The sequence below is a fragment of the Sander lucioperca genome, chromosome 2 (genome assembly GCF_008315115.2).
Source record: "Sander lucioperca isolate FBNREF2018 chromosome 2, SLUC_FBN_1.2, whole genome shotgun sequence".
Classification (NCBI taxonomy): Eukaryota; Metazoa; Chordata; class Actinopteri; order Perciformes; family Percidae; genus Sander; species Sander lucioperca.
The window spans coordinates 14,614,749-14,637,307 of record NC_050174.1 but is presented as its reverse complement, the minus strand read 5'-3'; the positions used below and the strand labels follow the sequence as shown (position 1 = coordinate 14,637,307).

General features: G+C 42.1%; 2 protein-coding genes across 12 annotated transcripts; one reads left to right on the top strand and one right to left on the bottom strand.

Moving 5' to 3' along the window:
* Nucleotides 1–300: 300 nt before the first annotated feature.
* On the bottom strand, nt 301–11,746 carry si:ch211-166a6.5 (clustered mitochondria protein homolog). 3 transcript variants are annotated; one of them, XM_035993659.1, is made up of 28 exons: nt 11,463–11,746; nt 9,805–9,914; nt 9,468–9,639; nt 8,175–8,311; nt 7,918–8,082; nt 7,674–7,828; nt 7,348–7,470; nt 7,084–7,216; nt 6,901–6,993; nt 6,615–6,781; nt 6,243–6,413; nt 5,688–6,125; nt 5,535–5,608; nt 5,283–5,387; nt 5,044–5,141; nt 4,782–4,934; nt 4,620–4,682; nt 4,255–4,490; nt 4,072–4,156; nt 3,768–3,921; nt 3,504–3,643; nt 3,117–3,197; nt 2,807–2,932; nt 2,584–2,693; nt 2,381–2,471; nt 2,164–2,289; nt 1,987–2,060; nt 301–1,209 (listed from the first exon to the last, which is right to left on the bottom strand). In XM_035993659.1, the coding sequence occupies exons 1-28, from the start codon at nt 11,506–11,508 to the stop codon at nt 540–542; spliced, it is 4,296 nt and encodes a 1,431-aa protein (XP_035849552.1). In that variant the 5' UTR covers nt 11,509–11,746; the 3' UTR covers nt 301–539. The 3 variants fall into 3 exon arrangements, with proteins under 3 accessions (XP_035849552.1, XP_035849550.1, XP_031164699.1); XM_035993657.1 differs by having other exon boundaries at nt 5,044–5,144; nt 11,463–11,745; XM_031308839.2 differs by having other exon boundaries at nt 540–1,209; nt 5,044–5,144; nt 7,918–8,072; nt 8,174–8,311; nt 11,463–11,745.
* Nucleotides 11,747–12,826: 1,080 nt separating this feature from the next.
* ddhd2 (DDHD domain containing 2) lies at nt 12,827–22,392 on the top strand. Of its 9 annotated transcripts, none has more exons than XM_035993616.1 (21): nt 12,827–13,034; nt 13,671–13,783; nt 13,890–14,079; nt 15,299–15,491; nt 16,370–16,563; nt 16,713–16,802; nt 16,950–17,070; nt 17,206–17,295; nt 17,377–17,518; nt 17,628–17,836; nt 17,927–17,988; nt 18,105–18,224; nt 18,335–18,430; nt 18,882–19,058; nt 19,168–19,194; nt 19,689–19,844; nt 19,951–20,053; nt 20,159–20,320; nt 20,509–20,607; nt 21,967–22,135; nt 22,293–22,392. In XM_035993616.1, the coding sequence occupies exons 3-21, from the start codon at nt 13,972–13,974 to the stop codon at nt 22,372–22,374; spliced, it is 2,400 nt and encodes a 799-aa protein (XP_035849509.1). In that variant the 5' UTR covers nt 12,827–13,034; nt 13,671–13,783; nt 13,890–13,971; the 3' UTR covers nt 22,375–22,392. The 9 variants fall into 9 exon arrangements, with proteins under 9 accessions (XP_035849509.1, XP_035849530.1, XP_035849523.1 ...); XM_035993630.1 differs by lacking the exon at nt 12,827–13,034 and adding an exon at nt 13,060–13,590 and having other exon boundaries at nt 13,672–13,783; nt 13,904–14,079; XM_035993629.1 differs by lacking the exon at nt 12,827–13,034 and adding an exon at nt 13,061–13,316.
* Nucleotides 22,393–22,559: the final 167 nt, after the last annotated feature.

The window sequence follows — 22,559 nt, the reverse complement described above, 5'->3', positions numbered from 1 at the left end:
ATGGACGATGGAGGAGGCCATGTGTGTCGGGCGGTTGCCTCTGCTGAAGTCCATTACAGTTTTTCTCAATTGCTAAAACACTAAAACCCATTGTTCTCAGTTGCCTGAACTCATTTAGCTAATTGTAATAAGAATTGAGTATTCAACCAGACCATGGTATACAGTACATTTAGATGATTCTCCAGATGTGGCACCATCACTTGTTTGCAGCTGGTTTATTCGCATTATACCTTCACACATCATTTTTACATGCTTACATGCTGATTCAATGTACGTATGTTCCAAAAAAGCAACATCACCGGTAAACCAGAGTAAAAAGTTTATTATTGAAGAAAAAAAAAATAGCACTCAACAGTACAGCCCCCTCCCAGCAACAACATCTCCAGCGCAAAGTAATACTCATTATCCTCTTACTCTCTGTTACCTGCTTCATGTTCATTGGCTCAAATTATATCTAGGATCCTGGGAGAGTTTTATTTTTACAGCAGTGACTTGGGAAAAACTTGACTACAACACTGTTTTCCTGTTTTGATATGTTTTCACTCTTTAGCTTTGCTATCAGCAGTGACATTATCTGCTACTCCATTGACTGCTGTGTGTATGCTTCCTGCTCCATTGGCCTTTGAAACAACATCTGCCCAGGTTCCTTTACTTTTAAGGACTGATGGGCTTACGGTGATGTCACAGGCTCCATTTATTTTATCATTAACCTCATCTGACTCTGACTTCATCTCATCAATTTTTGCATCATATTTGATCTCCCCATTGGCTGTGTTGCTGTTTACTTCATTTGGTGCACTGGTCTCAGTTTCCTGTCCTGCAGCCCTGACCTTTGACTCCCCATTCACTATCTTGACCTCAGCATCTGAAGCTGCTCTGTCACTGTCTCCTCCATCTACATCTGTTTTCTCCTCATGCTGGTTCTCTTCAGCTGACACCACCACGTGACCATTAGCTGAAACTATGGCAGCACTCTTCATCGAGGTCTCTTTCACTGGCTTCTTCTCTTGGCTTTTGCTGGTATTCTTTAATGCTGCGCTTCCTCCATCCTCAGCTTCCTTCCCGCTTCCTGTTTCCTGATCTGAGCCTTTCTCTTCTACATTCACAGTCTCTGAGGCGACGAGCTCGTTAGTTACTATGAATCCCAGTTCTTTTGCCACCGCTGCCTTTAGTTCTTTGTGTTTCTTCTTATACTCCTGAAGCCCATCTCTGTAAAACACAGTGAAATCATTAGTGGCGTGAAAAATTATTGAAATCACATGCATGCTGCTGGAGCCAAAAGTGATTTGAGCATTATTTTAGTGTAAGTACAATTCTCTAAAGTTTTCAGTTTCTTATACTATGTATTAGCTTTAAAACACACTTCTTACATTTTTGTACCAGCAATAACGGGTGGTCAGTATTCAGATAGTCTATTTAAAAGAACGTCTTCAACATTTTAAAGTTGTAGAGAAAGGTTATACATCACTAAGTGTTTTAAAGGTCAGATTTGTATTCACTATATGCTTCTTTTTTTTGATTTCACCATGGAGAGGAATAGCAAGATCATCCAGGAGAACCAAAAAAAAAAATTACAGAAAGTAAAAGTACTCATAGTGCAGAATGGCCCCTTTAAAGTGTTATAACATCTATTGGATCATATTATTTATGGGAAATGATATAGTCACATCACAGATAGCAGTATTTGTTGGCTTATAATTAACCAAGAAATGCAGAAATATGTCTGAAACAGTATTACTTACTTCACCAGAAAGTATTAACAACTTTATTTTTCAACAGCAAAATGTTTGGATTAGCACAAATTTTACAAATTTGTTCATGTTATGCGTTGTTAAAAACTATTGATCAATATATTGATGTTTGGATTCTTAAAGATTTTGATATCGCTAACAGCTTAAAAAATCGAATATTAGTCAAGCCACATTTCAGCATTAACACTTTGCTTCAACAAGTTTTAAGCATATATTTAATCCAGTGAATGTTTACCTGTGTGTAATGCTCCTGATCCCTGTCACCAGAACCATTTGCTCCAGCACAGTGTCAGATGTGGAAGTTAGACACTGAGGACAGAGATGACAGAGAGATTAATAAACATTTTCCCTTTACTTTGTAAGATTCAAACAGGTTAATGATACCAGAGATCACACGAGCTCCTGGGCACACCTCCACTGTCTGCTCCGTGCAGTCAGCTCCTGCCTGTCTGAGAGAACGCTCCACCTTCACTGCTTGCTTGGTTATGGTGCACAGAAATTCTTTGCTGCAGCGTGTCTGAGGGTGATCCTCTCCAAGCTGAGAAAGAAAATAACCATAAGATAAGATGACATGCACATACATACAACCAATATCTCTATTGCACACTCTCACATTCAGATATACTGACCATGGTAAAAGCAGTGAGTGCCTCTTTCTCGTGGGTCATAGCACTTCGGTAGTCACCTTTGCTGCACATCCAGTAGGCCAACAGGTGCTGACTGCACAGGCAAGAAACCAGGGAGATAAATTGTAATGATGTTAGAAAAGGGGACAAATAACTTCATTACTTTTTATAAAACATATGAGTTCAAGCTATAAATGGTGTCTTACTTGAGAGCAGTGTGCAGATGTGAGGGGCCAAAGAAGGAGATGTTGAGTCTGAGGGCGTTCTTTAAGAACAGCCCTCTCTGATCTCCTGTAAGCACCAATCCAAGACAGCTCTGCAAGGAAACAATGAGACGATTGCTATTGTTGAAAATTAAATATTGTTTATGATGCTATTATGAAAAGCCTTTTTTGTGCATGGGTTGAACATCAAGGTGTTGTAACCTACATCCAGTGTTGCGGTGTAGGGATGGTCCTCTCCATGGACTGTTAGCATTAGCAGACGAGCTCTGAGGAGACACTTCTGGGCCAGGGCAGTCTCCCCTCCAGCAAACGCATACACACCCAAGAGGGCCTGCATATAACAACAAAATGATAACAATCACACTCTACACACAGACACAGTGCATACAAATCCTATAGAAATGTGTAGTTATGGGCCCAGAGGTACAGTTCATCTATCTATCTATCTCACAGTGACCAGGGATTTGGTTTCCAGCAGCAATACCTCCGGATGAAAAATTTGTAGCTATACTCACATATTGCTGGATAGTGTTTGGATGGTCAAAGCCAAGCACTCTCTCACTGATGACCACTGCTTTCAGCTGGACACTGCGAGCCTTGAGAACAGAGAAAGTCACAGCGATGACAAGAATGAATGGCCAGCTTCTTGTATATTACGAATTACAATCACTTCAATACCTCATGAAATTGACACGGGCACTTCAGCCTTTCCCAAAGTGTAACAGTACATTCTCTCTCTAAAATCTTCTGCAAAGTAAATTATAACTAAGCTGTCATATATATGTAGTGGAGTAAACAAGTACAATATTTCCTTCTCAGTTGTAGTGGACTAGTTATAAAGTACCTTAAAATGCACTTACGTAAAGTAATTATATTATTATCTATCACTGCAGTGAGCCTACCTCAGCTGCCTTGCCCTGCACGAATGCCACCTTGGCCAACATGCTGTGGCAGTAACAGGCCTCAGGGTGCAGGTCATCACACACCCTACCAAACAAGTAGGCTGCTTCTTTCAGGTGCTCATGGGCCTGATCCAACAGACCTGCAGTTGGGAAACACAATAATATTGCACAGAATTTATTTTTCATTTAGATTTTGTTCAAAAGCACATATTGAGCATTCAGATACATGGATTTGCAGCACAAGAGCCGGCTTTATTGACCCACCCTTTTGAATGAAGTTCTGTGCAGCACTAAATGCTTTTGAAGCATCCACAGTTGGCATGTGAATGTGCTTGACAACAGGAAAGATGTTGAGGACGTCGTCTGGACCGATGGGAGCTTTGTTTTGGTTGTCGAAGACGTAGTCTCTCAGTCTCAACTAGTGTAGACACACAACAAAACAACATACTTATTATACAGTATCTTATTTCAGATTTTTATCTGCCATTTTGCAATTACAACTTAGTGTATATTACAGCATTACTAATATTTATGTGTTTCAGTTAATCCGGTGACAGATGTCTGTTACCTGTATTCCAGTCTTTAAACAGAACTCTCTGAGCAAAGAGAGCTTCTGAAGGCTGTAGTGCTCCACCAGGTGGTTCGGACCAGAGCTGTCACCAAGAAAAATGACAGTTGATCTAAAATTGACTCTAAGCCATTGTTTAACTAACAAACATGAGGGGGGAACAAACAAAGGCTGTGTCCTCACCCAAGGCTGTCAGAGATGTTATATGTTTCAGCAGCATCCTGGCAGACCAGGTTCCACAGCTCAGACCCTGTGAGCGTACTCCAGGGCGTGCTGCTTTCAGGGGCCCCGGCCCCTCGGCCACGCCGCCTTGACTTCTTCTTAGTCTCCTCCCCCACAGGAGTGGGTGTGAAGTGGGGAACCAATAGGCAGCACAGGAAGTGACTGACAGCTGCAGAGAGACTAGGCACGTCCACACCCTGCAAAGACATAACCGGAGGCTGCAGCTCATTCTTTCTGAGGTGTGTGGGCCCACACCTGCACCTCACTTTAAGGTGTGCACACATAAGAATGAATAGGAATGATCTGTACAGAATACTGTAAAGTACCTGAAGGAAATTGTTGAACACTCTTCTTGTAGAGCGGGTGAAAATTTCCCCTATGACCGATCTCTGGTTAAGCAGAAAGTGGGATGTTAGAAAGGACAGTTACGACAGTGATTACATCATCAAGACCAGTTTAAGTTTGACTATTTTGTAAATCAAACGAACCGTTATATGCCTCAGGCGCTCCTTGTGTTCTGACTGGCTGATGGTTGTGATGACATGGCCCAGATACCGGAGGTTGATGCCTCTCTGGTGTAGGGCCAGTTTTAGAGAAACTCCATCCATTGGTGCCTCATTGCTTTGTAGGCAATACTCCACCTGCACGCACATACATACAGTATACACATACATACATACATTGAATGAGCTGGTTTCATGTTTGCAGTAGATGTGCTTATTATAGTATGTAAACAATGGATCCACTTACAAAGGCTGGTATCTGATGTGTGATGATGAAAGCTGCTGCTTCCCTCAGTAACCTCTCCTGCAGATTTGTCGACTTACTTTCACTAGTAGGGAAGGACACTTCTGAACACAAAACACAAGATGCCTGTCATATTGTGTTCCAGCAAAAAGATTTGTGTGTGTGTGTGTGTGTGTGTGTGTATGTGTGTGTGTGTGTGTGTGTGTGTGTGTGTGTGTGTGTGTGTAGTTTCTCATAGGTACCTGGAGAAAAGACACTTGGGTTGAAGCGCATCTCAAAGATGATGTCGCTGACTGAGCCCACTTCTTTACAAGCAGCTCGTACTGCCTTAGTGGCTCGAGAGTCACCTGCAAGTATACAAACATTTGTCAAATATATAAGTATATTATATATATATATATATCAAATATAATATATAATAATATATTATTGTATGTATTAACTATAATTTTGGTTTCCACTCCGTAAGATCTACTGTAGTAAACACTTCTTACATGCTGTTGCACATTCTTCAAAGCCTCCATTCTCATCCAACATCTCCCTGACATGTTGTGTGAACTGGCAATGTCTAAAAGAAACAAAACTTTAACTTCACAGAAAAACTATTAAAACTGAGTTTAAAGTGTTTTATTTCATGCAGAACTCACTTGTGCTGAATGAAGGCCTGCACCAGCTCTGGCCTCAGTCTACAGAGCCCGTGAGGGAAGCTCTTTGGAAACCCAGAGTCTGAGTGATAATTCTCTGGCCAACCTTCTTTTACACAAGCCTTCTTCTCTTTGTCCTCGTCACATCTTTTATCACTCTCCTCTTCTCCAGTGACTGTCTGACATTCTGTCTCCACCTCTTGGCAGAAGTTGGCATCAGCTGGGAAGGTCCTGAACACATCCAGTATGTAGAACCTCCCATCAGCCCCCAACAGCCCCTGAGCTTCCACTGAGGTGAAAAGGGGTACCTTGTGACCATTGGGCGCCACAACAACATGTCTCTGGAGAGAGAGAGATTTGGCAGCCTGAGCCAAGAGCTCTAGAAGCCGTCTGCGTTGGGGGGACTCTTGAGGTCCTGCATTTACCCCGTACAGCAAGCCTCTATAGAAGACAAACAGACAAAAGAAGAAAGACAATTAGCAGAAAAAACACAAAAATGCCTGCTTTACAGTGTGACACACTACCACAGTGGACTGATAAAAAAAATGAGTCCACTACCTTGAGGCAGGAGCAAATGCCTGGTCCTGCTCTGAGCCTTCCAACCCAGGGGCAAGACCCTGAGCAGACAGACGCACTCCTCTGTAGTCCACAACGGCTGTAGGTAGAGTGTGGAGCCCCTCGATATTACTGTAGGCCTGTACTGCTTTCAGCTCCAGCCTCTGAGCAGCCCTGCAAGTATGAGGAACATTTCAATAATCAGTGTCAAATCAATGCCCAAAGTGAAACCAAAAACTATTTTATAATGCTCTAAACAGAGACAGCATGGGGTCACAGTGTCCTTCCTGTAATCATTTACAGCCATAAAACAATTATGAGCAAATGGCTTTACATCTATTGGATCTCATCATTGTACTTGTGGTTTGCTCTCACCTGCGACCTCTCTCCCCACCAAACATTGTGCTTGCTGCCCCCTGGCTCATGAACAGGCCGCCCCACAGAAAAGCTGGGTCCTCAGGGTTTCCATTCACTGGCTCCACAAAGCTGTCTACAACAGTCTCTGCCCCCTGCTTCACAGCCCTAACAAATGCACAGTTCACCTGAAAAGAAAACAGGTACAAATGAAGGTGAGAGGAGGAGATGTTGAGCGAACAAATAACAGGTGATCCTGAACTGTCCTGCTGTTGCTTTGAGCTAAATAACAGCCTTTATTGGTTACCTGGAGCAGAGCTCTGTCTCTCTGCAGCCTCTCCTCCAGACTGCCTTGTGGCAGATCTCTGGCAGCTTGCAACTCCTCATTCCAGTCTGGAGCCTACACATAACACACACAGTTACACTTAATATCACTGCCGGCAGCACACTACTCAATAAATAGCAACAATTATGCTGTGGTGTAAAGAACCTCTGTTCCTGATTGTTCATCCACTCCCAGTCTGCTGAAGGTGTTTTTGTGAGTGCGAGAGGCACAGGGAGGCCCGAGCCAGCTCAGGGTGTGGTAAGGAGTGGGCATCACCTCTACTGGAGGTAACTGAGACCTAAAGGAAGAAATGCAACAGTTTACAATAGCAGTTATTATGATCGTTTGATGATTTGAATGTGGAAGATACACCTCTCCTAAACCCCACTGTTCTCATGCTTCCTTTATGCATAAGTATAGTAATGTTACCTGTTTTTGAGGGTGGTCAAAGTTTGTTTGAAGGCAGGGCTGATGTGACAGAGCAGGTCAGTCAAACTATGACAGACTGGGGAAGACTGTGCAGGACGAGGATCAAACATTTCTTCTGTAGACCTGAGGTGCAGAAGGGGGAAGAGAAAATAATCATAATTAAGATGAAACATGTATCTAGTTAAAGTTCAATAAAGTTCAATAAAGTTCAATTCAGAATGGAAATAAAACAACTATAGGTACATTACATTATTATTATTATTATCATTATTGAATTCATTGCAACCATAGACAAAATAGTTAACATCATGTAGTTATTTCTTTACCTATTGAGGAAGAAACCTTTAGGACAGGATGTAATGTCAAAACGTCGTCCCTCCATTGTCACCACAGTGATATACAGGAAATCTCCCTGCAGCTTCCTGTGTCCTGGAGCCGGATTCCAACAGCTGAGAGACAAGTCCCTCAGGTAGGTGGGGGCCTGATGAGACGGATATAAAGTCACAAAGCGTCATTGTGTCTGTGTGCATGAAAGCTGGCCCAGTGTGAAACAGGATCTAATAAATGTACCTCTGGTTGGGAGCTGTGTGGTAGCAGGGCCATGAGTGGTCTCTCTGAGGAACCAGGGAGGAGATACTCAGGTGGAGCTCCATCCTGATTGTTTTTTTCTGTTTTTGTGTTGCTTAATGAGCGTTTCAGGCTCTTTCCATTCGGTAAGCTGGAGTCTGCACCACCGGTAATAAAGGGAGATTTTCAGTATGAGCTTGATTGTTAATTTTGCATGTTGTATTACCCTGTGTGTGTGTGTGTGTGTGTGTGTGTGTACCTGGTGTGTGTGTATGTGTGAGTGTCTCCAGTATGCTTGGTGAGCGTCCTTCTTTCAGTGCATCCTGAGGTCCAGACGCTCTCAGCAGCTCCAGCACACGAGCCAGATGGAGCCTGGCTGAGTGGGCGGTGTAGGGTTCTGGAAAGACACACGGTGGTATTGTAAAGGTACACTGACTGTTATGAAACTGTGGACACTCTTTTTTTTTTTTTTTTTTAAAGATTGTTTTTTGGGCATTTTCAGCCATTATTTTTGACAGGACAGCTGAAGACATAAAAGGGGAGAGAGGGGGGGAACGACATGCAGCAAAGGGCCGCAGGTTGGAGCCGAACCCGGGCCCGCTGCGTCGAGGAGTAAACCTCTACACATAGGCGCCCGCTCCACCAACTGAGCTATCCGGGCGCCCTGTGGACACTCTTTTTAAACAGTCAGAATGCACGGAACAAATACTCTACTCTAGGATGTCATGATCCCCTTAACAATCATTAAAAAGTATTAATATTTATGTTATATTTTGAATTTTTAAAGCACATTGAGTACCATTATTAATGATGCATATTCTCATAGACACAAATATTGACAGGATATATACTGTACATAGTAACCGATGCACTGCAGGATAGTTTGTTTCAATATTTCAACAACTAGCTGGTGAGAGACAGATTTATAGTTGGCACACACTTGTAACAACTGTAAGCCTGATGACTCAGAAAAGGTGAGTCATCGATTTGCATTGAGGTGAAAGAGACTTAATTGTGTGTGAAAGGGAAAAGGTGAGAAAGAAATGGACAGGATGATTCTATTCTGATATTTTAATTCTATAATTAATCATTAAACCATAAATGACCAAGATATGTAGGCAGGTATGAGGTAATGTAGTAGAGTAAAAACTATATTGTTAAAAGACCAGACAACAACTTAATGCATTACAGAACTCAGTATCGCCTAAAAGTTCTAACAACTGCGTCAAAACTCATTATTTTACACGCACAGTATTTCATACACATTTTACTGTCGTGGCTTGGCCGATGTCAAGAGATAATTCTTAAGAAGATTCGTGGAGTTGTAGATGGGCTAATAACATCTATATGTTCAAGCAAACAGATTTTGAGATATTTCTGTAGAAAGTTGTCATTAGTTATGCTGTAAAAATGCATGCAAAAGAAACATTTTGGGTGTGGTGCACCAATAAATAATATTTAAGGAATAACATCCAAGTTATTAAAGAAAAGCAAGCAAACAATTTAGATTGGACATAAAGCCGAACTTAAGGAGAAGGCTCAAAAAGACATACCTTCCACCAGGCGAAGGATGACTCCTGGTTTTAGCCCCTTGAGGCTTTGCAGTTCTGCGAGGGGGTCCAGAGTCGTACCAGCTAGTGTGAGCGACAGGTTTGACCGTGGACACACCTCATCCCTCGAAAGCAGAGTCATTACTGCATCTTGTACAAGCCAAAATCCATGGACCTACAAAGACACATGGTAGAACACTGTAAGTAATGCCAACAATTACAGATTATAAACGTCTATACGTCTACTATATGAGAAAATCAGTTCTCTATTAAAATAGTCCCTGTAAAAGTGTTAGTTTCTTATTAGTTAATAAGAGGGGACTGAGATGAAGTTTTGTACCTGCAGCTCAAATGGCTCTACTCCTGCTCCCTGGATCTTCACAGGGAACGATGTGTCCTCATGTGACTTCATACCAACAGCATCCTTGCCACCAGTCAGGCTCATTACATCTGTTTGAAGGAAAAAACAAAACTAACTGAGGATAATCACAGAACACTGCACTTGACAAGCAAATCGTTTAGCTTGATTTCCTGCCTTCCTCTCATTACATGCTGGGATTGTTTTCAGTGCACTATGACACTGAAATGCTGCTGTAGAAAATGCATGAATAAATGAATGAAATAATTATAACCATGGCTTATTATGTTCACATCCCATCATCTCTTCTTTGCTGCAGAATCAAACAATTCACAAACAACATTAATCTCCTCTAAAATTATCATGAGCTGGACCGATGAGTCTGTGTGAGTGAGAGTGCCTGAGGGTGATGTGAATGTATGCAAGAAACTGTCAAAGAAAGGGAAAGTGGGGTGTGTCTGCCTTTTTACACACACACACAGCAGAACCAGTGGGAGAGCAGGTCCCAGCCTGTTCCTAAGCCTGCAGTGTGACTAAACCTGTTGAATTTGCCTTCATGTCATCTCAGGGTGAAGGGACAACCACACCCAGCACTGGCATGTGCAGACGGCAGAATGCTTTAACAAATAAACTAACAAAGCTATAGCTTTGTAGTAGAGTGTGCTTGCATTCATGGATGCATGCAGATAATGCATAAATATATAAAACACCTTTGGCATGTACACGGCAACGCAGAAAATCCACTTCGCACAAGTCATCACAGTAAATTCCCAGTTCTGGGAACACTTTACCACTGGAAAGCACCCAAAAAATAGCTTCTCTGTTCACGATTGGCTGGAAGAAATTCCCTCCTCTCTGCAGGCTTGGAGCCATCAGCCTCTTTTCTATTGGAGCTGCTGCCTTACTACCAAAGAAAACAGCATCCGTCCTGACAAGTTTATTTTGGCACTGATTTCTTAGGTCAGCTTGTACCATAAACTAAACAAGCTGGGAGAATTACTTCCATATAAGTCATATAGTAAAATAACATTACATAGAATTATCCTGTCAGGCATGATGCTGTGCCACAGATTCATATCTCTTCACACCTCAGGTTAATCTCACCCGAGGTCGCGCAAACACAAATTCCTCCTTAATTCTTTCTTGTGATAAGGGAGTGACAAAGTTTCAAAGAAGTTGCGAGGTCCACTAAAAAATGTGGCAAAATGAAAATCAAGTATGAGGTACATGTACATAAGGTGGTTAAAAAATAGATGGAAGGTTTTTGATTTTGGATAAACAGCTGTGTACAGAGTTTTGAATAAAAGCCATTCTTTGTCTTTAAAAGATTGTGACTGAGAATGTACAGTTTGTCTATGGATTCAGGTTGATTTTAGCATGTGTTTGTCTAACTAAATATACCATAAAAGTTGAAAGTGTGGAGCAGATTCTCCCAGTGGTTAAAAAGCTGGTGAAAGCAGAGGCACCAGCCATGTTCAGAGTAGCAATGCAGTGCTAAATCTCCCACAATCCTCACATTCTCCAGTGAGGGAGGCACGCACCAGACGAAAAAAAGAAGGAAGAGGAAAGTGCAACAATAGAGACAGAGAGAGAGAGAGAGAGAAGCAAAAAAACAAAAACACATTGTAGGGATTTCTCACCAGCCTTGGCCTGATTTTTTCCTCCTCTCCTGACTTTGTCCTTCATGGCTGCGTGCTGTACTTTTTCTTGAGCTGTCCTCTTGGGTTTTTACTTGTCTGTTCTGGAAGCCACTTCCCCTTCAAACTGCTAGAGAAATGCACAAGAGAGGGAGTGGAAATGTGTTGCTGGATTGTTAAGAGAGCCCAGCAGAGTGAAAATAAACGGCTGTCCGTACAGGATTGTGACTCCTGCCTCTCTCTACAAGGCAAACTCAGCTTATCTGTCCTCCCTGAGTATAAAGGCCACACCCTCTTATTGCTCCACACATACTCTGTGCCTCTCACACTTTGTTAGACTGGGTGTGTCTACATATTCTAGCTCAACTCACTCTTCCTTTCCCCCGCATGTTTCACACCTCACTCCCTAACTCCACAAGCCCTGGAGGCGAGGTGGGATCAAACACCCAGTATGTTTGGTTGTGGTTTGACCTCAGCTGACCAACAACGCTGCTTTTACCATAAAGTACTTCCAAATGTTATGTTTCGTTTAGTGAATCTTTGTGTATATATGCTTTAATGGAAACAGATGTAAATGAACTATATTTCTCTAATGCAGGGCCAAGGGAGCCCATATGGGTGCATCCCATAGACTGTATAAAACTCTATGTTACACTTATGATAATGAAATCAGACAAAAAATACAACTATGAGACAGGTAAACTGCCACAGATGGGTGTGTCAGTGTCTCAAAAATGTGCTTTCTCACTCATTGTTGAGGGGCCTATACCTTCCATGTTCACATGTCACACATACTTGGGCATATCTCAGTCCAAACCAAACAACATTTCTGGGTTAGGCTGAGCAGGTCACTTGTTTGGTTATGCTAGAATGCCATGTTGTATTGATTGACATTCCACCTAACATCTACAGTATGTCAGGCCCTGGTTTAAGTAACCTCCCAGCTGAAAGACAGGAAAGTCAGCACATGCTGAAAGTATTCACCTAATTATTCCTAAATGTTCGACATTATAAGAGTATTGCAGTGGAAAAAAGATTATGTTAAATCCTCATAAAATCAGTTATATAATTGATAACAACAACAACAACAAAAAATGTGGGCTAAGCCTATAACAACATAACTATAACTAATATTATTATATTACTATAGCCTACAAATATAAACGGTAATTAACAAAAACACCCATCCCATTTACAATTTCTGAACGTAAGTAGAAAAGATATAGTTATGTAAACTTTGCACTACATTGGTGAAATCTGAACTTTGTACGCCTCGTGTCCACTGCAGAAAAACAATAATCGAAATGCAAATTCGTGACGTATGCTTACATTTTGGGGGGGCGGTGGTCTAGCGATGCTGTGTTGTTTAATGTCGCCTTCGAGTGCTCCTCGTACATTTAATTTCTCTGCAGGAAGGTTTGGTTCTTTGCACTATAGGTGATGTTTTCGGAGACTGTTTGATTTAGAGTTTAACAGACTCAGAATTGCTTTGTGTCACAGCGGAATATTGACCAGAAGAAAATGTAGGATTTTATGAATGTATTAGGAATATTCTTTATTGGACGCTGTGTTCAGGTATTTAACGTTAACTGTCTAATCGCACTCACTCTAATCGTCACACTTCATCACAGAAAACTCTGTCTGTAGTAACATCGTTGTTTTAACCATTGATTTGTCCGTTAGTGTGGTCGTTCTTTAACGTCAGATTCGTAATAATCATATTTCCGAAAACACTGTAACCAACCCGTTTGACAGAAGGCTGTCCTTGGCTAGCCGACCTAGCCCGAGCGAGCTAGCTAAACAACGAAAACAAACCATGGATGTTTTACAAGACAATACAAACCCTCTGAATTAACTGTATGTAAAGTTGTCGGTGAGTTTAACTAGGTTGACACTGTCTGTTTCTAAAGTTAGCTAGTGCTATATCCAAAAACAACAACAGGATGTGAAGACAGAGAAGTTGACACTAGCATCCCGTCCAGCCACCGTTACTAAGCTAGCATTGACCTCAACCAACGGTAACAACCCGTGGCCTCTTGGATGTGTTTGTTGCACTCTTTAAAAATCACTGATAATATGAGAAATAACCGTTAACATTAACCTTAGTTAGTTTTGTTTTGTAATGTCAAGAAATCCTTTACATTCTTTGTGCGACTTAACAGTTTGATGTCACATTAACCTGACTGTTTATGTTTTCTATTGCGTTAACAGTTAAACGTTTATTTACTGACGAGCAGCGGATGAGACAGCTGCAAGTAACGTTACATCCTGCGACCTGGGATTACTAACGTTAGCTACATTAAACCACTCAACAACAGTTTGGTGTAGGTATCACTAGTCATTCCCTTGCAAGCTTGACAGGCTATATAATGTTCTGTAATAGTTGTGATGGTCTTTAAACCTCCTTTTTGGTCTCTTTCTGTGGTGCAGCTGGGTTGTTAAAGGTCCTGTGTTTGTGTGGCCCCGGCCCCCCTCAGGCCAGAGCTGAGGGTTTGGGTCAGCTGTTGGGCTAATGTCACAGAGTCCTGGTGAGGAGGGGGGTCTACCTCAGGCTGTCCCTAACATCAACCTAGACAACCCCACCCAGACTGTGGCAACAGGCGATACACCTGAAGAGCAGGTGAGGGTGCATGTGTGATTTTTGTGTATGGGTGTAGCAGGGTTGTTTGTCAAAGTCTATTTCCTTTAGTTCCATGATTGGGGTCAGGGGTTAGGTTAAGAAATGGTTAAGCATTGCAGATATGACTGTTTGGGATTAGTATGAGTTTAAATTAAGATAAGGGGAAACACATTCATGGGAAACAGACTTTAACACAAACGCACAGACCTTGTGCATGCTTTGCACAGAGTGGAATGGCCTTTTCCCATTACAAACAGTGAAGTTGTTGTTACAAGAAACTTTCACCTATAGTTATACAATTATATAGATATATGGAGAAATTGACAATGAATTACTGACGAAGATTGTTTAAGAAGAATTTGAATATCAATTGTGCTGTACTGAACAAAGTCTGACCTCTCAGAGTTGTCTGACAGTACACTGTCAATGGGTTATCTACATTAAAGATTATTTTCAATCATATCATCATTTCTCATTGATCAGAAACCCTCAGAGGTTTAAACTGGCACTCAAAATTTGATAAAAGTAAAATTGTGCAACAAACCGCAACCTTTTGCACAATTTCAAGGCCATGCCAGTACTGAAATCCTCTGTCACAACAGTGTTAGAAATAGAATTATGAATTTGAAAAAGTGCAAGTGTTGTAACAAAATGCAGTTACCATATGACACATTGTAATATGCCTTCAAAAAAGGCTTTATAAAGATATTGTCTGATTGCTGATTTGGCAGCTGTGTGTAATGTGGGATTTGTTGTTGTGTCAAGCAGTGGCAGGCTCTCTCTTTCAAAATACTGAAACAGGAGCAGTGGAGTACAAAATGTGTTACTGGAAGCATTGTTAGTGAATACAAGATACTCAGTGGAAAACGGTTGTTTACACACTGTAGCTGTATCAGTTGTGGAAAGAAAAAGAGACAAGAGACAGCTTGTAGAGGAGAAAAGAAACAGGGCTTTGTGCGTCTGGCCAAAGGGAGGCCTGATCCTTTCCTGTCCGACTGTCCTTTGCCTCGTCTCATGGTCTCAGGTTCCTCGGTAGGAGCTTAATGGAGGGGCACATACTTGGATCAGACTTCTATATTTACTTATTCGGGGAGCTACGGAGTTGAATGGTGGACAGATGTATGCACTGGTGTATAGCAGGCATTTGCCTTTAACTTAGTAACTGAGCAATGCTGCTGATATGAAGAAGAAATGTTGATTGAGCATCATTTTTCTCCAGGTGTCACCTGTGGTTGATGAGGCCTCTCCTTCTTCCACGTTCTCCTTTGAGATGCTTGACATGGAGTCGGTCCCAGCTCCTTATCAAGAAGTGCAGCCTCACTGGTTCTTCTGTCGACGGAGCGATGACAACACCTCCTGGCTTCCTTTCAGCAGAGAAGACTCTGACAAACTAGAGAATGCCTGCAACACTGGTAAGCATGTGTATACTTTACATGTACATTTTACAGTATACAGTACATGTACATTATGTTAAAAGGTGTGTGTGATTAGGTGTGTGAAAAGTAAGAACATAGCGAGTTTGCTATAAACAGCTGTGAGAAGATAAAGTGTCAAAACATTACTGTTGCCAACACTGGCCTGGTGCCCAGTAGGGCTCTTTGCTCTCTTGACAGGACATCTACGTTACAAGCGGTTTAACAGAAAGTTTCAGGTAGTTTAGTTTAGTTTAGCCCGTTTTAGGTGAGCCCCATAATTGATATACATTTTTAGGTTTTACAGGGGGTTATTTGCGGGACTATTCTTTTATATCTACTGTCCATTGATAATCAAACACATCCCCCACCCAAAGGAAAAATATAAAACAACAAAAAATAGCAGTGAATAATTTCCAAATCATAAGAAAATATGACTTTCCACACATTGTATATAAGGGCTCCCTAACCAACAAAGTTCTTGTCTTTCTTTTTGACAATATAAGTCTCTCCAAAGCGAGACAGGATGGCAGAAGGTACTGTATGTCCATATTATTCCAGGAGAGAACACTTATCCTTCTGGTGATGCTGCTGCTGCAGAAGTCCAAAGCCAGTGAGCAAAAGTAACAACATAGCCCTGTGGGTAAATCTGAGTCAACAGATTTTAGGTTAAAAAAGGAACTACTAATAACATTGCTTGTACATACAACAACCATCTTCCAGAATCACTGTAGCCTTATTCCCATTGTCAGATCTAAAGCACAGCATGAGCATACTTGCATGTCCTCATAGAACCTTTGCTTGAAATCTACTTTTTGAAAATTGTCTCATAAACGTTGTTTGTATCTGCTTGTGTATCTGTGTTTTTTACTGTGCAGTAAAAGACCAGGAGGATGAGGTAGTGATAGCTGTGGAAGGAGAGCGGTATGACGTACATGTCAAGGAGAGGAAGCGCTATGCTGTGTACTGGGAGCAAGGCCCCACTGAAGTCCGCCGCTGTACCTGGTTCTATAAAGGAGACAAAGACACAATTTTCCTGCCTTACCCTGAGGACGTCAGCAAGAGTCTGGAGGTAGTCTGACACTGCCGCTGAAACATCACCCAGCTCATTCCTACAACTTCTGACTTTGATTATCTACCTAACTTTGCCTGTTCCTCACTTACGCTTTTCAAATCTGTTGGTCTTTGATTCATCCCCCTCCCATCCTACACATTTTTCAGGAGGCCTATATGATAGCAGTGACCTTGAATGAATGGAAGAGGAAACTGGAGTTTTCCAATGGAGAGACTGTCATCTTACACAATCCCAAGGTAAGGCCTGCTTTTAAAATATCACTATGTGCGCTATAATTAAATTCACAACAAAGCCACACCATGGCTTTTCTGAGTATATATTAAATTAGGTACATTGTTTCCTTCTAACAAGCCTTCTCCTTAATTTCCCTGCTCTTCTCTCAGCTAATAATGCAGTATCAGCCAATAGGATTGCAGGATGATTGGGTGTCCTCCCCCTCGGAGCAGACCCGGCCTCAAACAGTCAAGAGGGGAGTGAACAACATCTCTGTAGAAATACCTGATGGTATGTGTGTGTGTGTGTGTATGTGTATGTGTGTGTGTGTGTGTGTGTGTGTACCAGTAAGAAATATACTAGAATATAAGCTAATTTAACCAAGTTTTATCTACAGTTTACATGTATTTCTGTGTGTGTTCTCAGGTGAACCAGAAAAGGTAGACCACCTTGTCTTTATGGTCCATGGCATCGGCCCTGCATGTGACTTGCGCTTCAGATCCATCATACAGTGTGGTAAGTGTGTGTGTGTGTGTGTGTGTACTATGCATATATTTATGTGTATGTATAACTCCTTTTGTCCTTTTCTCACTCCAGTAAATGACTTCAGGAGTGCTTCCCTGTCCCTCCTGGCCTCTCATTATAAGCATGCTCAGCAGGATGGCCAGATAGGAAGAGTGGAGTTCCTCCCAGTCAACTGGCACAATGCTCTTCACGGGGATGCCACTGGTGTGGACGAGTAAGTGTGGAGAAAACAAGATCCCTCTGTTGTACAATACTACGTATGTCTCCGATACCTGCAGAAAATTGTCAAACTCTGTCTTCCCTCCCTTCCCCTCCTTTTCCAGGGACATCCAGAGGATCACTCTACCCAGCATCAGCAGGCTGAGACATTTCACCAACGACACTCTGCTGGACCTGTTTTTCTATAACAGCCCCACCTACTGCCAGACCATAGTGGACACAGTGGCCTCAGAGATCAACAAGCTTCACACCCTCTTTAAACAGAGACACTCAGAATTTAAAGGGGCAGTTTCAGTAGTAGGCCATAGCCTGGGTAAGACATGTACAAACACAGAAACACACACAGTCACAATTCATTGAAATGCTGAATTTCAACTCTTTCCCTTCGTCTCTGGTTTCTCAGGTTCGCTGATCCTGTTTGACCTGCTGACCAATCAGAGGACTGGATCAAAAGACAGAGAGGGGGTATGATGACATTCACAGTAAAAAATAACATCACTATACAGATATTTTTTGCTGCATATTTCTCTATATGTAGATAACAACATCTACTTCACTTTCTCTCCCTCCCTGCGCTTTAGGTGCCCTCTGGTGAGCCCTTTCGTCTGAACTGTGACACACTGCAGCAGACTCTGACCAGACTGGGCCTAGAGCAATACCTGGATACACTACAGGCAGAAAACCTAGACCTGGAATCACTGGTAATACACACACACACACACACACACACACACACACACACACACACACACACAGGACATACAGATTCAAGTGTGATGCATAGTTCAAACTTATGGATCTTCTCTTTTAGGCTCTTTGCCAAGACACTGATCTCAAAGATTTAGGAATTCCTCTTGGACCTCGGAAGAAGATCCTGAACTACGTCAGGAGGAAATGGCTTTCAGAGGTCAGACCGCCTAAAACTGTATACTGGGTTTTCTTGTTTTGGAATATATGACCATTACAACCCCTTTAAGTTAATATGTTTCTTTGGTCTGGATAAACTTTAGGTGGATGGTTTTAATGCTTGGCGTTAATACACCTCCACTGTCCATATCAAGGCCACACAATAATCTGCACCTTTTTTTGCAAAACAATTCACATGTCTACATATTAAACTTCTTGTCGCCATGTATATGTTTTTAAACACCATTGATGTAGAGTGTTTAACTGATGCTGGCTATGTGGGAACTTGTTTACTGTAGACAACAGTGAGAAACAGGTTAATGTTACTAATTTCATTCATGGCCGGTTCTTCTTTTGCTTTGGGGCTTTCTTTCTAAATGATAGTAACAATAACAAGTTTTTACAGTTCAGATATTGTTAAAATAACTGTTTATGTTTCTCAATCTAAATAGGATTGTAAGAAAAGGGCAGTACGCCTGCCACCTGGGTTGCAAGTTCCACCTCAAGTGACCAGCAATGACGATGGTAACCAGTCTTCAGGATTAACGACGCAGCAGTCCCAGTTCCACAGGGCACAGTCTGTCACCAGTGCTGTAGACTATGAATACTTTGATGTCGGCATTGGACAGGTACCACTCATGGACACAGACATGATAAGTTGTGCTCCGGAGTACCGGTAGATAAAAGATTTGATGCATCACCTTCCTGCTTCTCTCCTTACCCCGCTTGCCTGGACAGACCAATGGAGGCATAGCCAAGGGACAGGTGTGTCTCACATGGTGTCCCCATGCTCTCAGGCTTTGTCCTTAGCTTTCTACAATCTCACTGGGCCTATGGGTTCTTTTCACATACTGTCTGGTCTGGTCAGGGAAAACTCTAATTGACTTGAATTATAGTGGCTTTTTCACGAGTAATAGGGTTTCCATGGCTACGTCACATTGTGCCATGTTTGAGGCTACCATCTTTGTCCCATCAAGTCGTACAACCCAATACCACACTTTGTGTCTGTGCTCATCTAGTCCTGCATGAATGGTCAGCTCCCCGTTCTCCCCCTTACCTGCTCTCATAGTCCCTGGCTGTTGTCGTGATGTCATGAAATGTAGTTTAAATGTTTAATGTTAACACCATAGTGCACCAGAGAAATGTTTCTATGTCTGTATACGTTTGTCTTCTTTGAACAGAATTGTGTTAAAATCATGACTTTTTTTGTTTAAATAAATTTAATAGCACACGTTTCCGACCCCAACCTCTCTCCACAGGTATCCATTGATTACCCACAGCTGGCTTTCCAACCTCAAACATTTTTTGCTTTTGGCTCTCCTATTGGAATGTTCCTGACCGTTCGTGGGCTCAAACACATCGATCCTAACTACACCTTCCCAACCTGCAAGAGCTTTTACAACATCTACCACCCGGTGAGTAATCACATATTTACTGCATTTGCCCATTCAGGCACACATCCTGCGCTCAGCCCCAAAAAGAGATAAATCCTGCTTTTATTTCCCCTTTATTACTGTGTAGTATGACCCTGTGGCTTATCGGTTAGAGCCTATGATTGTAACGGAGGTGGATCTGGAGCCCATGCTGATCCCTCACCATAAAGGCCGCAAGAGAATGCACCTGGGTATGGCTGTCTGTTTCTTTCTCCTTGTCTTTGTTGAACAATATTGTGGTGTGGGCTCTTGTTTAGTAGGCTTAATGATAATCTCTGTTTGTCTTTGTCTAATAGAACTAAAGGACAGCTTGACCCGTATGGGCATGGATTTGAAGAACAATGTTTGGGGATTGTTACGGACAGCATGTCAGTCCTTTGCCAGACCACCAGTTGCTGCACTGCCCTCGGTGGATGATGGAGACACTACAATAAAGAGAGACCTTCAAGAGAGACACAGTAGAAAAAACATTCTTATTTGTGTGTGTGTGTGTGTGTGTGTGTGTGTGTGTGTGTGTTTGTGTGTGTGCGCACACAAGAGTGTGTCTAACCCACTCTGCTTATACTCCTTTCACCCCTCTCTGCATGTTGCCACCCTCCCCTCCCCTCTTCTGCCCTCACCCCTTACTACTTTACCGTGAACTCAGCGGCAGTCACTGCTTCTGCTAAGAGGGAAGAGAAAAGTGCAGATTTTTGGACTAAAATACTGGAGTGGCCCAGGGCCCTTCATAAGCATTACTTCCAAGGTAAGCCAGGATAGTCATTTCAGGGTTTCCCCCAGTGTATTGGAAGCCTGGTGGCCCACCGGGCCTGAGTTGCCCCCCACCATGCCTAAGCCACTGTGAATTATTTTTGAATGTACTTTAAGACGTTTTTTAAACAGCAGTTACAGTGGAGCGGCTCGGTTGGAAACGTAGACGTAGTCATACTGTTTTCAAATCTCCAGTTAGCTTTTAGCACTGACTTAATGTAGAGCCCTATGGAATCTGTTATAGTTTTTTTAAATTCTCAATTTCACGATTCCATCCATGATTCTGTTATCACAGAAATTATTGGGCTCTACATTTATGCTGCCATCAGCCTGTGAACGGCCCCAGCCGGGCCCTAGTAAAAAAAAAAAAAAAAAAAAAAAAGACACTTGCCACCGGGCTAAACAACTTTTTGGGGGAAACCCTGCACTTGGCTAGACTATATGAGAGAAATTGGTAAAGCTAGCTTTTCTAGCTTTGCAATCTGGGTTTCTCTATAAACTATAAACCTAAAAGCCTATACAAACTTGTCTTTCATTCTTCTCCGGAAAGTCAACATGCACAAAAGAAGCGAACGGATTATTATTATATATATTATTATTATGTCCCAGGCTCTTCCTACTCCTGCTCCTCCTTCCTCCATGCCTAACTGCACTTCTACTAATATACATCTAATCTTCAACTCAACGTTCAATTTACTGACACCCCCTTCAGGACCTTCCCTTCCTCTCCTGCTGTCTGCTCTGATTGGTTGGATTTATTTACTCCTTCACTGTCCACATCAGAACCCACTTGAGTAACTGGCCCATGGCACACTCTCGTATGTGCTAAACAAATAGGATAAGTTGAATAGTAGTGATCACAGTTGTTTTGTTAACAAAAGTAATTCAATTCCATTCTCGTGAGATCATTGTTAAACAACACATTCGTAACATACCGTTCACTCATGGCCCCACCTTACTGACATTTACTCAGTATCATACCTGCACCTATGGGTAAGTGCATAATCCGGTCAAAGGCAAAACGTTGCGATGATCAATAGCTATAGCAAACATCCATTCAGTGCTAATTAAAAAAATGTCCTTAAATGACTATATATAACTAGTTTTCTGTAAGTGCTATTGTGTCGTTATCCCATCAAATCTTCTATTACAACATTCAGCCACTGACTCATCTCTGAGGTAGACAGACTTTGGCTTGTAGACTAATGTGAGTGTTAGTCAGTTGCAGTGCAGAAAGGAGGCCATCTCTTCTTTCCCGTCCATTATGTGATCTGTTCTGGTTTTGCCAAAAAGTCTGACTTAAAACAGATAGCTGCTGCTGGCTATTGTCTCATTTTTAATTCTTTTCCTGCAGGAGTGTGTGAGGAGGCAGAGTCCTCAGTGTCAGCAGGGCAGACGGAGCAGCCTGAGATTAAAGTGGGGATGTTGAACGGAGGACGAAGGATCGACTACGTACTTCAGGAAAAACCCATCGAGAGCTTCAATGAGTACCTGTTTGCCATCCAGTCTCATCTTTGTTACTGGTGAGTCATGCATACCGTTGCGGTTGGAACACAGTAATTGTGCTCTTTTGTATTAAGTGTTCCTGATATTTTTTTCTTTGTTGTATCCTATTTTACTTCCCTGATTTAGATTTTTACTTCAAATAAATAATGTTGTCCCCTTCTCTCTGTCTGTTAGGGAATCTGAGGATACTGCTCTCCTGCTGCTAAAGGAGATCTACGACAAGCAAGGTGTGGCCTTTGAACAGCCACAACAGTAATAAAGTTTGTTGAATCTAGACTTGCTTTTTAACATGACATTAACCTGAAAGTGAGAAAATGAAGGACATCTATCGGAGCCAGAGGCTGCACAATCCTCTTCCAGAATGCCTTACTTTCTTGGTGTTTTCTGACTGCCTCACCCCCTCTCCTCCCTTGACAATAGAGACTGTTTGGCTGCAGTCAA